General features: G+C 38.2%; 1 protein-coding gene across 1 annotated transcript in view; it reads right to left on the reverse strand.

Annotated features, from left to right (window-relative positions):
- The window catches only part of NCAPG2 (non-SMC condensin II complex, subunit G2), a gene marked incomplete at its 3' end in the record, with an annotated part of 42,891 nt that extends 28,959 nt beyond the window's left edge, over positions 1 to 13,932 (reverse strand). The window contains exons 1-6 of the mRNA XM_008948183.1: positions 13,858 to 13,932; positions 10,502 to 10,684; positions 9,395 to 9,509; positions 8,732 to 8,889; positions 7,761 to 7,895; positions 348 to 442 (exon numbers count right to left, since the gene is read on the reverse strand). Coding sequence (XP_008946431.1) covers positions 348 to 442; positions 7,761 to 7,895; positions 8,732 to 8,889; positions 9,395 to 9,509; positions 10,502 to 10,684; positions 13,858 to 13,932 — 761 coding nt within the window. The remainder of the gene's footprint in view (positions 1 to 347; positions 443 to 7,760; positions 7,896 to 8,731; positions 8,890 to 9,394; positions 9,510 to 10,501; positions 10,685 to 13,857) is intronic.
- Positions 13,933 to 14,355: the final 423 nt, after the last annotated feature.

The raw sequence follows: 14,355 nt of genomic DNA on the forward strand, positions 1-14,355 counted from the left end.
AAAATTAGGAGTTGGTCACAGAAAAAAAAACCAAAAACACTAACAGAAGCAGAAATGGTCCTGCAACTCTCACACAAACACTGCAAGCAATGCAGGATGGTTTATATGAAAGCCATTTGCTTTAGTTAATGCTAAATAAGCATTTTACTACACCTATAACTATACACATAGGCACATGCAGAGCAACTATTAAATGAAGCTGCTGAAACAACACAGCAGTCATATTCAGCAGATTTGAAGGTCTCTGGATTCTGATATATTTTACCAATATACTAGGTATTTTAGTGTGAGACAAGATTTTAGCCAAGCACTTAACGATCATTAAGAACTCTAACTGTGATGCATACCTTGGAAAGAATTGTAATTGGTTTTTAACAGTTCCATGTATCATTTTAATGAAGTTTACATTCCAGCTGAACAAAAAGCTCAAGAATCTTCTTCCCTGTTGGGAGGGGAAAAGAGGAAAAAAAGGGGGAAGTCAGACCCCAGAGGAATACCCAGTTTAAAAGCCATCTCACAAATCAGTAAATACAGAGCTTAAAAGTAAAAAGAAATGACAAGTTTAATTTTAAAAAGCATAGATGAGATTGCTGAAAAAAAAATATTAAGATTCTCAATTTTTAAAAAGAATTCAAGCATTACTGTTACTTATTCTGTAGAGAAAACACAAAACAAATGAATATGTGGATTACACTGTCTGCCTGCATTTTTTCAATGTCCCTTCTGTTTTAGTGTGGCTTCAAATAGTATTCCATAATCACAAGGGACTTTGTATCTCAGGTCCCTCACAAAGGCCACATCATCAGAGCTCTGTCAAGTGCAGTATCACTCCAGGGTGACACTGTAATGATGGTGAAGGTACAAATAAAATATCATGACAACTCTGCCAGCACTTGAATCAGAAACATTTTTTGAACAAAGCCATAGAGAACAGCTGGGCCACTGAGGAAAATAAATGTTCTGATGAGCAAGGGCAATTCCTTTCCTAGTGTATCATGAAAGGTAATATTGCAAACCCCCTGCAGCTGCTTTAAATCATTAAATATCAATATATATTTTCATGTTTTTTCATTAGTTTTCTTCCATTTTAGCAAGTCAGAAATGGTGATGACAAATCTGAAGAGCAACAAAACTTTGCAAGAAAAGGCAGTGGAAGGCTGTGGATGGAGGAAATAAGCCCTTGCTCTTCTGGAATCAGCAAGATCTACCCACAGAACTGGTATTGGTACCCACGGCTTTACACAGTGTCTGTATAGACACCTCACTCTGGCTCATCTTACAGATGAAGTGAAGGCATACAGCTTCTGAGACCTTGAAAACTTTGACCACACATAAGGGTGAATCAGCCAGTTGTAAGAATCCTTTGTACCTGGTCAGCTTGCTAGTCAAAAATAAATCAGGAAAATTAATAAGAGCAATAGTAAAGAGCACATTGGCAGAAGTTCAAAAAGTCCACTGAACAATTAGCAGAGGTTCAAAGGCACCCCCATCAAGAGCTGGACCAACAGTTATGTTCAGACCTATGACAAAATAAGGCTGAGAATGCCAGACATAATTTGAGCTGGAATATTATAGAGTAGGGGTAGAGAGAAGAAAGCATATATAGGCAGAAAGTGCCCTTTAGTGGAACTGGTAGCTTAAATATCTTCAAGTGAAAAAGTAATTTAGAAGAGCATAGAAATCAAGAGCTAAATACAATGTCAAGATCCTTGACTATGTGTCTGATGGAATCCATCCTAGAGCTTCCTCTATCACGAAAAGAAAAAAAAAAAAAAAAAAAAAATGAAAAAAAGTGATTCATCCCCAGCTTTGGTGGTATAATACATATACTGGAGTACCAGTGGTGCACTCTTTCATCAACACCCCTGACAAACCAAAAAGTCAAGGGAGTCTTAACCTTCAGTTCCTGCCTCAATAAGGCAAAGATGAGGAAAAAGTCAAACTCATCTCATCTCCTAAAATCCCATCAGCAAGATAGATTAAGAAAAACCAAAAAGCAGCTTTCAACTGATTCTTTTTTGCCTTAGATTTCAGCAGATTGACCCTGGTCCTGAAAATGATACAGTAAATGCCTCTAATTGAATCTGGTATCTGTGATCAATGAATCTGAAATGATCGTTATCAGCCTTCTGAGTATCATGAGAGATAAAGTGGTGACAGGTGAATGAGATTGTGAACTTGTTATCTTCTGAGTTAAAGCATTAACAGGGTTTGGGCATCTGGTATTGCTGTGCATGTGGACATAGTACACATGATTTTGTCTGTTCTATACACACAGATGATTAGCAAGGAAGAAGAGAGAAGAACAGTCCTACCTCTAAAATATGTTCTCTGCACAGCTCTCCAGCTGATTGACTGAAAATCCCATCTGAACAAGAATGTTTTCATAAATCACACAGAGATATAAATTCAGAGGATCACTCTACTAATGCAGCCTGAAAATAAGCCTCTGATAAATATTACTCTGCATTGAATAGCACAGTCTGGGAAAGCAGAAAAACTGAACTCCCTGTTCTTGTAATGAGGCATAAATTCTCTGTTTAATCTGGTCTAGAACCAGGATTCCACATTGCTGACTGCCCCCTTTCCTTCATCCTTGCAACCAGTCCAGGCAGTTAATCTGCCTGAAAAATAATCTTACTAGGAAAAAAAACTGTTCAGCTACCTCCTTCAATCAGACCAGGCCATTGCTGCTTGAGCATTCATACTGTGGAGAGGAAAACAGGAGTGGTAACCCACTGCAGGCAACACAGGACCATTGCCACCTGCAGGTACCTCAGCTTAATGTGCTATGGAGCTATGCTCTGGGATGTGTACTCTAAAATAATTAGTTATACTTTTCGTAGGAACTGTAGAACAAGCTTGCAGGCACTAAAAGGAGTACGAGTCCTGATATATGGGAGATCAGCTTCATCTCAAGGCAAGTCATACATCATGTTGATATTTGGTATGACTATTAGCATTTTACAGATAGCCACAGAATGCAAGGGAAAGGTCCACCAGAGATACTGGGGCTGTGTTGGCCATGTAGCTGCCAGATTTCTACTGTTAGCAAAATGAGCCAGGCAGAGAAACTAGAGAACACCCATAAGGTGGGCTGTCACTAAAATTAACTCCCTCAGGATGCAAAATCCCAAACAGAAGGACTTGGAACAGAAGTACAATGGCTTTATAGTAACAAGAACATGGTGCAAATACTTTGAATTCCAAGAATCTGCCTACAGAGCTAGAAAAATCCCAGACAGTTACCATTCTGGATCTGTAGCAGCAGCTCACACATCCGGGTGGATTCCAGCTCACAACCTGAGGCACGTAAATCTGGATTTTTAAGTCCCTAGAATGTTAATTGCCTGGAGAGTGATTTAGGTGATCAGTTGTTTAGTAACTGCTTTGTGAAGCCGAACTGCTCTGTCAGCTCCCCTGCCTAGACACAGTGTGTCACTGCCCAAACACAGAGCAGGTGCAAACACTCAGATGCTTTCCAGAAGGCAGAGGACTGTGTATTATGCACCAGCCCCGTGTGGATGTCTGAGGCAACTTAGATCATTCAATGTAGCACAGGTCATTCACTTACACTTAAAGCAATTAAACTCTTCCCAGGACCTGTACTGATTAGGCTCCTGTGTAGATGTCTAAATTGGGTTCAGACACCTAATTTAACTGAAGCCTGTCTTGCAACCTTTCCAGAATGGGTTTTGTTCCCTTTTTATTTTGAAGTGGTTTCCTCACGGATGTAAAGTGACTTGCATATTTGGTTTATGTGACAAGGTTTTGGTAGTAGAGGGGCTACAGGGGTGACATCTGTGAGAAGCTGCTAGAAGCTTCCCCCATGTCCAACAGAGCCAATACCAGCCAGCTCCAGCCAGACCTGCTGCTGGCCAAGGCTTAGCCCATCTGCAGTGGTGGTAGCACCTCTGTGATAACATTTTAGAAGGGGGGAAAAAAAAAAAAACAAAAACCAAACAAATGCTATGGAACAGCAGCTGGGAGACAGGAATGAGAAGATGCAAGAGAAACTCCCATGAACACACCACTGAAGAAACTGCAAGGGTGAACAAGCCTGCATGGGTGAACAAGCATTGTGAGATGATGCAAAAAGCTTCCTTGACTCTAGCAATACTCAGATACAGCACTCAGGTTTGCAAGACATTTTCCAAATGGAAAAAGAGGACATAAAAAAATCCTATTACTTGCAGTAGTGTTTTCAGAAGTTGCACGTGTTAGAGCATTAGATCAGAGTATGAAGTTCAGCTGGCAACAAGTCAGTAGTGGTGCACCCCAGAGGTGAATAGTGGTGCCAATGCTGTTTAACATCTCCATTAATGACCTAGATGATGAGACAAGCACATGCAATTTTGCAGCTAATCAAGAGGAAGGGCTGATACACCAGACTGGGTGTTCTGCTGTTCAGAGGCACCCAGTCTGGAGAAACATGCAAACAAACAAGAATGTAGAGTTCAACAATGAGAAATGCAAAGTCCTGCACCTGGAAAAGAGGCTGGGGTTGACAAGTTGACTAGAAATCAGCAACGTGCCCTTACAGCAAAGGTGGTTAAAGCCATCCTGGGCTGCACTACGAGAAGTGCTGTCAGCTGGCTGAGGGAGGTGATCCTTCCCATCTGCTAAGCACTGGTGATGCACATCTGGAGTGCTGAGTCCAGTCCTGGGCTCCCCATTAAAAGAGACATGGACATGCTGGAACAAGTCGAGTGAAAGGCCACAAAGATAATTAATGAACATGAGCATCCTTCATATGAGGAGAGGCTACAAGACCCGAGCTTGTTCAGCCTGGAGGAGAGAAGGCTCAGGAAGGTTATTATCAACATGCATAAATACCTGACAGGAGATGTAAAGACAGTGGTCACAGACTCTACTCAGTGGTGCCCAGTGACTGGACAAATGTCAATGGCCACAAAATTACAAGAAATTCCTCATAAACATAACAAATACTTTATTTTAATTTAGCTTTAATTTTTAAAAATTACTTTCACTGACAGGGCAACTGAACACTGCAGCAATTTGCCCAAAGAGGTTGTGGGGTCTCCACCCTTGGAGATATTCAAAACCCAACTGGATACAGCCCTGAGCACCTTGCTCTAGCTGACTGCTTTGAGCAAGGGTGTTGGACCAGATGATCTCCAGAGGTCCCTTCCAACCTCAAACTCTGTAGCACTAAAATTAATGCTCAGCAGCATTGTTTATTTAGACATAACCAGAAGAAAAATTAGGAAGAGCAACTATTATTTCCCCTCCCTCCCCTGTTAAACTTTTTTTTTTTTTAAGGAAAAAGAACCCCAAAAAAACAGAGTATGCCTAAATAGGTACAGCTTAAAATTAGCAAAAAGTCAGAGAATGGCCAAAACACAGAATCATAGAATTGTTTAGGTTGGAAAAGATCTTTAAGATCAGAGTCCAACCGTTCACCTAACACTACCAAGTCCACTGCTAAACCATGTCCCGAAGCTCCATATCTACAGGACTTCTGAACACATCCAGGGATGGTGATTCAACCACGTCCCTGGGCAGCCTGTTCCAATGCTTGATAACCCCTTCAGTGAAGAAATTTTTCCTAATAACCAACCTAGACCTCCTCTGGTGCAACTTGAGGCCATTTCCTCTTGTCCTATCACTTGTTACTTGTGAGAATTATATGACATCCTTGATTACGTGTCAGAACTCACCAGGCTTGGAGATTAAGAGCTTGAAGCTCTTTCAGGGCCGAGAGGCACCCAATCAAGTTCTACCCACTATCATGATCTAATAAGCAGGCCAGGTCCAGAAGAGGATCTGGCAACAATGACTACAGACCTGTCAGCTGTGCTGTCAGCATTTATACCTTTTTGTAAAGAGGTTTAAGCTAATAAACAGACCTCAACAATATTAAAAAGGCATTCTCTGAAATTAAGAAAGTTCCCCAAGCCCAGTCAAAGTTTTCAGCACTCTGAATTGATGCATGGCAAGCAATACTGGTCATTCAATGGAAAGAAGTGATGAGAAGACTGGACGTAATAACAGTCTATATTTTATGAACAGTGGTTTACATCTTTCAGCTTTATCAGAAAGGAATGGATGTACTAACAGTGCAAATTCAACTCTCAGCAGGGAGCTGCTACTTGCAGTTAATCCTTCTAGCCATAAAGCTTAGGATCCAGGATTAAGGGTTTAAACCACTAACGATCACAGGCCAGAGCAAAGACTGCAGTAAGGCACTCTCTGTACCTACTTTGAACAAGACAGGCTTATGAAAAGGAAACCGTGAAGTGTCAAGAGACCAGAAGTCGCTGGGAGGAGGGAGGAGCAAAAGCAGAAAAGTGTGCAAAGTATGACCAAATCTGCATATTCTTGTGGAGCTAAGAGGATGTGTTTTGATATATCAGGAGAAAGATAAAGTACCAAGTCTGTTTATTATCGCTTTTTCCCAAAAAATAAAAAACCAAAGCTTTTATACTGAAGGCTGTTTCATTCAAAAATTCAAGGTACAAACTTCCTTTAGAAAAATCTGTATAGTAATAATATGTTATACTAAAAATCTCACAAGTTGTGGAAGAAAAAAACTACAAAAAGTTGCTTCTGAAGCCTAGACAGCAGTTTCATTTTACATGTATACATTTCCCAAATATTTACTCTGTCTATATGAATGTGAAATATTAAAGTGATGCAGTGAATTAAAATGAAACAGAAGGAAAGAATTAATACAGAATCAAATACAGCTAAAGTATTTTAAGTACAGTGAGAAAGAACATGTACAGGTACACACTTTTTCCAGAGGACAAAAAATAACCTAAAATTAAATACACCAAGGACAGAAAACTAAACGCAAAACCAGTCAAAGCCTCACCCATCTTTCCTCTTTCCACTCATGTTTTCTCTTCTTCCCCTCCCAATTCTCACATTGTCTTAATACAATCCAACTTCAGTCAAAATTAAACCATCTTAAAAATACAATGTGTAAGTAACAAAAACTCCAAACTTAGTGTCAGGTATCCAAAACCTGGTCTGTCAAACATTTCACCCAATTCACTTGCTACCACCATTTTTAAAACACCGTATCCCCAAACTGCCACAAACATGCAGCAATCTCAGAGCTCATTTTATGACAGAAGTTCATATATTCCATGAAAGGGAATATACACATATATATATATATATATATTTTAATCAGACAAGGGAGAGTTAGAACTTTAGAGCCAGTTTGTCTTGCCACCTAACCAGAAAAAAAAAACTTGGATACTACTATTTTGTTGCACGGGCACAAACAATACAGCAATTCTTCACTGAGAGAAATTTAGGTAGTGAAATAAAATAATTTTTATTTTGCTTTAAAGTTGGGTTGCTCATATGCTATTTGTAAAACAGACTATGGCAATACAATCTTCTAAATGCAATCATTTCGAAGGGAAATTTTGCAACAGTTACCTGTCTTCAATAAAAGCAAAACTGCTATAAAAGAAAATAACTATACCAAGGAATGGTTTTGAATATTGAGGGACATGCACGGGAAGCCAAGCACTTGGATCTTGCTATCTCAGGATACAAGAACTTGAGTGATGATTTAGACATACACTTTTACACTTTAGTCTGGAATAGGAGTAAAAGGTTTTCCAAAAGAAACAGAATATCAACCATTTATAGCTTGGAGTAAGAGACAATTTGTCTCCTATTGCTACCTGCTGTACCGTAAAAAAAGGCTTAATGCAAAACCACTAAAAAGTAACCAAAGCCCACTCACATAAAATCACAGCAAGATAAATTTTGCTTACCTCTTCTTTTTTAATGTGCTTTACACTCATGAAACACTGAAGCAACAAGTCCTTGACTTCATTACTCTCCTCTGAATCATAATCAAAACAGAGCAACGTCTGATGAAGATTCCATAAACGAATTATATCTGCACCCTGACAGGAAAAAAAGCCCACATTATAGTCAAGTAGGTATAGCTTTAATGTGCAGGAACATTTAAAGAATTTTGAGTAATGCATTTGAAATGCATTGCTACAGACAGAAGGTTTGGAGATTGTAAAATGATGAACATTAACTGTCTTTCACTATATCATTAGGAAAAATTACAAAAATACGTGTAACTGCAGAAATACTGACTTTCAACAATGGAAGACATGCTTAAGGTCAAAAAGAAAGCTGTTATTTCATGCAAAATAGATGAAAACTGTATTATTCCACTTTTGAAACTTTATACAATGAAAGCAGTTAACAGGGAAAAATAAAAGAAACAAGTAAAGGAGACATTTATTGGGTTCGTGCAAAGGATGTATGCCACAATACTTTAAGTAACTCACAAATTTTAAAAAAAGAACTTCAGTCTGCTAATAGAGAAATAAGAGAAATTATTTGTAAAGATAAAGAGTAACAGAAAATTAAGCTTCCCACATAAGAAGTCTCTATGAGTAGCTGAGCACATTACTTAAACACCGAAATAACTAAAAAAGTTAATTGCTATTGAGACCTCGGACATTTGACTTTGCAAATGAGTGATTAATAATTTTTTTAAATGTGTAAAAAAAACTAGTTCCCTTGTAACTGATGCCAAAAATCTTAAGTTTGTTCTAGAGAAGGCATATGCACGTAACACCAAAAAGACACTTTGGAGCCAGTATGTGACTTAGGTGTCTTTAATTGAGAAGCACCAGGACATTGAAGTAAAAGGTATTTTGGAGGGATAATCTTTCTTGGGATACTCAGCAATAATCTAAAAGTTACTATAGCTTCAGCATACCGTAGCAGCTTTATTCAGGCTTTTTCTTAGGAGAATGATAAACAGAGTCTTCCCTAGCTGCTCCTTCCCTTCAAGTCCTTTCTCCCACCACATTTCACATACATGTTGGATAGCACCATGTAAGATTTTTTCAGAATCAGGTAATGCAGGAAGAATACCTGTAACAGTAATAAAATGTTTATTTACTGCAATGAACCAAGTTATTCCTGTAAAATACTAGTCTGTTAGTACACTATACCTCACATCGTCAACCAGCTCTTGCCATATTTACACACCTTAATGACTTAAGGACTGTGATATTTAGGCAGCTTTGCTGACTTTAAGGTTTTGGTCAAGTTTTTGGATCAGTAACAATGGAATCATAAGTTTTGCCTCAAAAATAATATAAACCACAGAATAATAAAAGTTACCTATCATCAGGTGAACAGCTGGGAGAAAGAAAACGGTTTAAGTACCAACTTCTAGATTATATAACTGATTTTTAAGTAAATGGTCCCTTAATTTTGTCTCACAAATAAGAGCTCACATTAGTATCAACTTGTCTCATCTAAATTCTGTCAGGTCAAACTTCTGCCAGTCAGGTCAAACACAACATCTCATATACTCTCTCATCTGCTAAAAACCCCAGTGTAATGCTGTGCTCTAGAACAGAGAAGTACGCACCGTTTAATATAAAAACGCATTCTAGAAGAGCTTTGTAGTTTACAGCTTCATCCACTGCAGGTATGGAAGCAATAACTACTGCTGTCACTCCTTGCATCACAGCTACACTTTGTTTCTGAAAGAAAGAAATGTTGAGGAAACAATTCTGCAGTTTATTTTATACTCAGAAGATAATTACACAAGAAACAGTCCTTAGCAACAGGGAGCAAAGCTGAATTGTTCACTAAGCTCCCGTTTTGAACACAGTATACTGGCACCCCAAACAGATCAAATAAGAGACAAAAGCACAGTTTTTTTTAAAGTATATCCAGTTCAAATTTGAAAGGGGCTTTCAGCTCCAGCTAGCAGATAAATTTGTGACTGTACTTTCCATTCCTCCAGTAAAAACTTAATCTGTAACAAACCAAATCAAACGTACTTCCATTTCAGAGCTAAAACCCCTAACAAGCAGAGTCTCATGCAACTCAAACACATGTGGGTGTGGTGACTTTAGCTGCAGGTACAGGATTCTGTATGCCTCTACAAAAGACAGATTTTCTACAAGCCTCCAGGTCTCCCTAATGACTTCCCCATTGCATTTTTCTTAGTCCAAAATTAAAAAAACATTTACTCCCAATATTCTCAAGACTCTACAGACTACAGTGCAGAAGGCAGTATGAGTCAGGAAAAATCTGTAAAAGCTAAATTTGTGGGAGGGACATTCAAATCTCAACTTCACGACCTTCATTCAGTAAAATGACATAATAAAACAGGTAGTGAGTTTCTTATAGTATATGCCAGATACTTAAAGAACATCTGAGATATCAACATTTATTTATTTCAATAAAACGTACAAAAGCCCACTCAACACTACTGAAAAAACTAAGTCCCATTGTTGATAGTTAAAGTTATCAGCAGATATAACCTTTTACAGTATAGGCTAATCATAACTTCATCTTGACCAAAGCATGTGAGTGAAGTCAGTTAAGCACGGGGTGGGCAGGCAATGTTTGGAACTTGTTTGATAACCCTTGCATGTTTTCAGATGCTATGGAAATAGAAATGGAAATTTTATATCCCAGAAAATATGAAATACTCATCATATGTTTATTTATACAAGGTTTTTACCATTTCTGGAACTATCTCAACTTCCATGTCACCGTTATTTTCAATCCTCTGCCATGTTTCCACAGGGTTCTCCATCAAAGTCTCAGTCAATAGCTTTGTCAGTCTCTCCCACAGTACTTGTTTTTGCTTTCTTGGCAATTCTTGAAGTAGTTCGTTCAAGTCAAAAGGATCAAATGTATTTTTCTGTGAATGGTCATGAGATATCACACAATTCCACATCAGTAAAGTGGCTTACATTTCACCACCATATTTCCTAGAATTAATGCTTTTTTCTACATTAAGGATTAATTTCCATTCCTCTGCAGTTAGACATAAAATACTTTCTGTAAATTGTATTTCTTTAAAAAATAGCAGGAGAAATTTCCTGTTGCTTAAAATCATGAAAAAAGAATGCTTCTGTTAAGACTAAAGTCTTTAGCTCTTGAGAACAAGATTACTGAACATAAATCACATACCCTACTGTATCACATGTGTCCTGAATACTTCATTCCTCATGGAGACAATTCCATCAACCCCTGCATCTCATGTGTTCTAAATACTTCATTCCCAGTGAAGACAATTCCATACCCCTGGGCTAAGCAGCTCACAACTGCACAGAAATAAAGTCCCTGATCATACAGATTTCGGAGGACAATTTGCACAGTATGTGCTCTGAATACTGCATTGTTTTAAAGCCTTCCCCAATCAAACTTAACTCCTGAGCACACTAACCCCATCCTTCCCTCATAAGCTCTACTGAAGGAGAAGCTACTATTCGTCTTTCTAAGAGACTTCATTAGGAGTCTGATCTTAACTACTTCCTCTGAAGAGCCTTGCTAAAGAATTTACCTCAGAGACACAAGGAGCCTGTTAGTATCAAAGAAGGGTAGGCAACCTGCTAGGAAAGGGAACATGCAGAGAAAAGATGAGGGGAAAAAAAAAAGACACATCCAAGAGGAAGCAGAGAATTTTTGAGATGCAATTTACAATACTGAAGTGAAGGTTTACTAGATCAAAAACACTTCAGAGGAAAGAATAAGAATGTCCATGATATTGGAAAAAAAAAAATTAGTTTGCAGATACACTAAACAAAGGAACCAAAAAGAAAAAAGTTGAAGGGTAAAAGAAAATTAGAAAAATAATGAAAAAAGCAGCAGCAAATATTAGAAAGTTTCCAAAAGGGTATGAGATGAAAGATCCTGTTACATGTTTGTAACAGAATTTCTATCCTTTCTACATCTGGAAACAAACACAATAAACCAAAGGCCACACAGGGATCTCTGCAGCCCTCTACTTCAAAAAAAAAACACCGAAAAGACAGGATATTAAGATTGCACTGTTTCAGCCAAAAAGAATAAATTCATAAGAAGACTAGAGCTCTCTGATCTTTCTTTGGAAAAAAAGAAAAAAAAAAGGAGACAGAATTATTCCAAAACTTATGAGGAAAAAGGATGTCATTGAATGATCGTCATAGCTGTGATTCCTATTTTCCTGTGTAAGAAATGATGTATTGTCTTCAACTGGAACAGGATTTAGTGGAAAAATTTAACAGCACCTGCTAAAGACCTCAGTGAACAGCACCAGAAAATGGTAATATTTTTAAAAGATGACAAGGACAGAGAAGTGAAAAGCCCAAGGCAAATATTGAAGGAAAGTTAGCAAACTCGTGGAATTTCAGAAGTTGTAAATGAAACAAAACACTGAGAGGAAAAGAAAATTCAAGAAGGGCTGGGAGGGTGTAGAAATTAGATACATTGAAAGCAGTGATGCTAAGAACAGAACTCTAAATAAAAGTAAAAAAGGCAAATTCTGAGGCTAGAGCACAAAATAAGTGAAAAAGCAGGGTATAGATATAATATGAAAACTAAAGAAAGCAGTGAGGCCCTAACCATGCTTGCCTCTTCTTTCTGCATTTCTATATCCACTTTTAAAGGACAGAATACTCTAACACAGCATCCTCCAGAAAGCCAGTCAAGAATTATTCAAGGGAGATCCTAAGATGAGGATCCTCGTCCTAAAATAAAACCTGGTCCAATACCTTCTATCACTGAACATTTCAAAAGGAAACGAATAAAAAAAACACCATTGCAAGACAACTCTCCTGAACTGGTGATAAAAATGAAAGTACAAAAAACCCACAATTTTTATTCCAAATATGCCAGGATATATTAAGACAGATTACTAGATAAAGATGGCAGAAACAACAAGACCAAATTAATCAAACAGGAAAATATGCAGGTATTGTACTTTACCCTAAACAGAATAGTTTCTTGTTGAAGCGTCTAGATTTGGGGAAAAATGAGGAGGCTTTAAGCAAAGGCAATCCAGAAAAAAAGAGAAGTCATCTCTAATTACATACAAGAGTGCAAATGGAAAACCTATCAAGTTTCTTGGAAAAACAGATTCAGTGACATTTAGGTGCCAGAAATTTCTAAGCTTATTACATAGAACATGATCCTTACCATAGAAATCAGAGGTTTAATACATTTTCTACGTAGTAAATTGGCTCATACCTCTGTGGACATAGAGGCCAACTGAGCCACTTATTTATCCTGACACAGGTAATATTACAAAAATATTGAGAAGAAAGCTTAAGAAACTAAACTAATAATACCATTTGTTAAGGCTAACAAAAAGATATTTAGGGGAAATCATGTATATCTTAATATCAGACAGATTAAAGCTTAGTGAAAAACACCACAATGCAAAATATTACTTCTGATGACTATGCAACATCATATACAGAATGTGAGTGAACTTTTAATTAGCAGATTTCAGTGGATCTGTTTTGTTGTTCCTCCCACCTCTCTCCACACTGAATTCAGAGAGCAATCTATGTCATCTCCAAAACATACAGTGACAAAAAAGAACTCTCAAGTATAGTTACATTTGGACTAAAGAAGCAGTGAACACACTAAACTATCGAATGAAGGAACAACTACTAAATAAACATATCTCTGCTATAGTTTCATATTGGCTCATATTCATTGCACAGCAATAAAACCTTCCAGAGGTTGACTTCAAAAAAAAAAGGCAAAACAAACAAAAAAAATTCATCAAGATCAAATTAATACTTTTTTTTTTTTTTTTTAAGATTACCATGGTACAAACCATTTCTTTAAAAAAAAAAAAAGTGTAAACTCCATACGCAACAATCAAATGTTAGAAAATTAGTTGGTTCATAAACAGCAAAAATTCAGATTCTACAGCTTTTTCAGCTAAGTTCCCTTAAGTGCCATTTAAACTTATTTTCTACAGCAATTATTTTGGCACATCGACAGATACCAGAGAAATAGTTTTTGTACCTATATCACAACATTTCTGCACTAATAAGAGACAATATTATTGGCCATGCACACGTATCATGGCTTACTTACAGGTTTCTGAGTATAACGCAAGAAGTCTTCAATTGACTCTTTAGACACAGCTTGTAAAAACGCTTCGCGTTTCATTGTGGTCTTGATTTTCCTTGCTTTATAAACAAAACAAAACGTTAGAGGAAGTGCTGTATCTCAAAATAAGGTCGGGTTTGGTCTCAGTGAAGATTCGCGTCACCTACTAGCTGTTCCCTCTATTTCTCTCTTGTCAAGTGCAGCCTACGGGAGAGAGGCGAGGCCACCTTCACACACCTAAGCCGTCCTGCCATCCCAAGTGATCCCTGAGGGGCTCTGCCCATCCCCACCAGCTTTAAGACCGCCTTACATAGCCCACAGGCAGAAGAGGAGGCGGGGGGACGGACGGGCCGCTTACCGAGCGCTCCCTCGGACGGAAATCCTCGTACCCGCGCGGGTCACGCTTCCAGCGGCGCCGCGCCTCCCGCACGGCGGGGCAGCAAAAGCGGCGAGCGCACGGTGTGGCGGGCCGGAGAAGAGCCG

Source organism: Merops nubicus, unplaced genomic scaffold (assembly GCF_000691845.1).
Source record: "Merops nubicus isolate BGI_N331 unplaced genomic scaffold, ASM69184v1 scaffold15639, whole genome shotgun sequence".
NCBI lineage: Eukaryota > Metazoa > Chordata > Aves > Coraciiformes > Meropidae > Merops > Merops nubicus.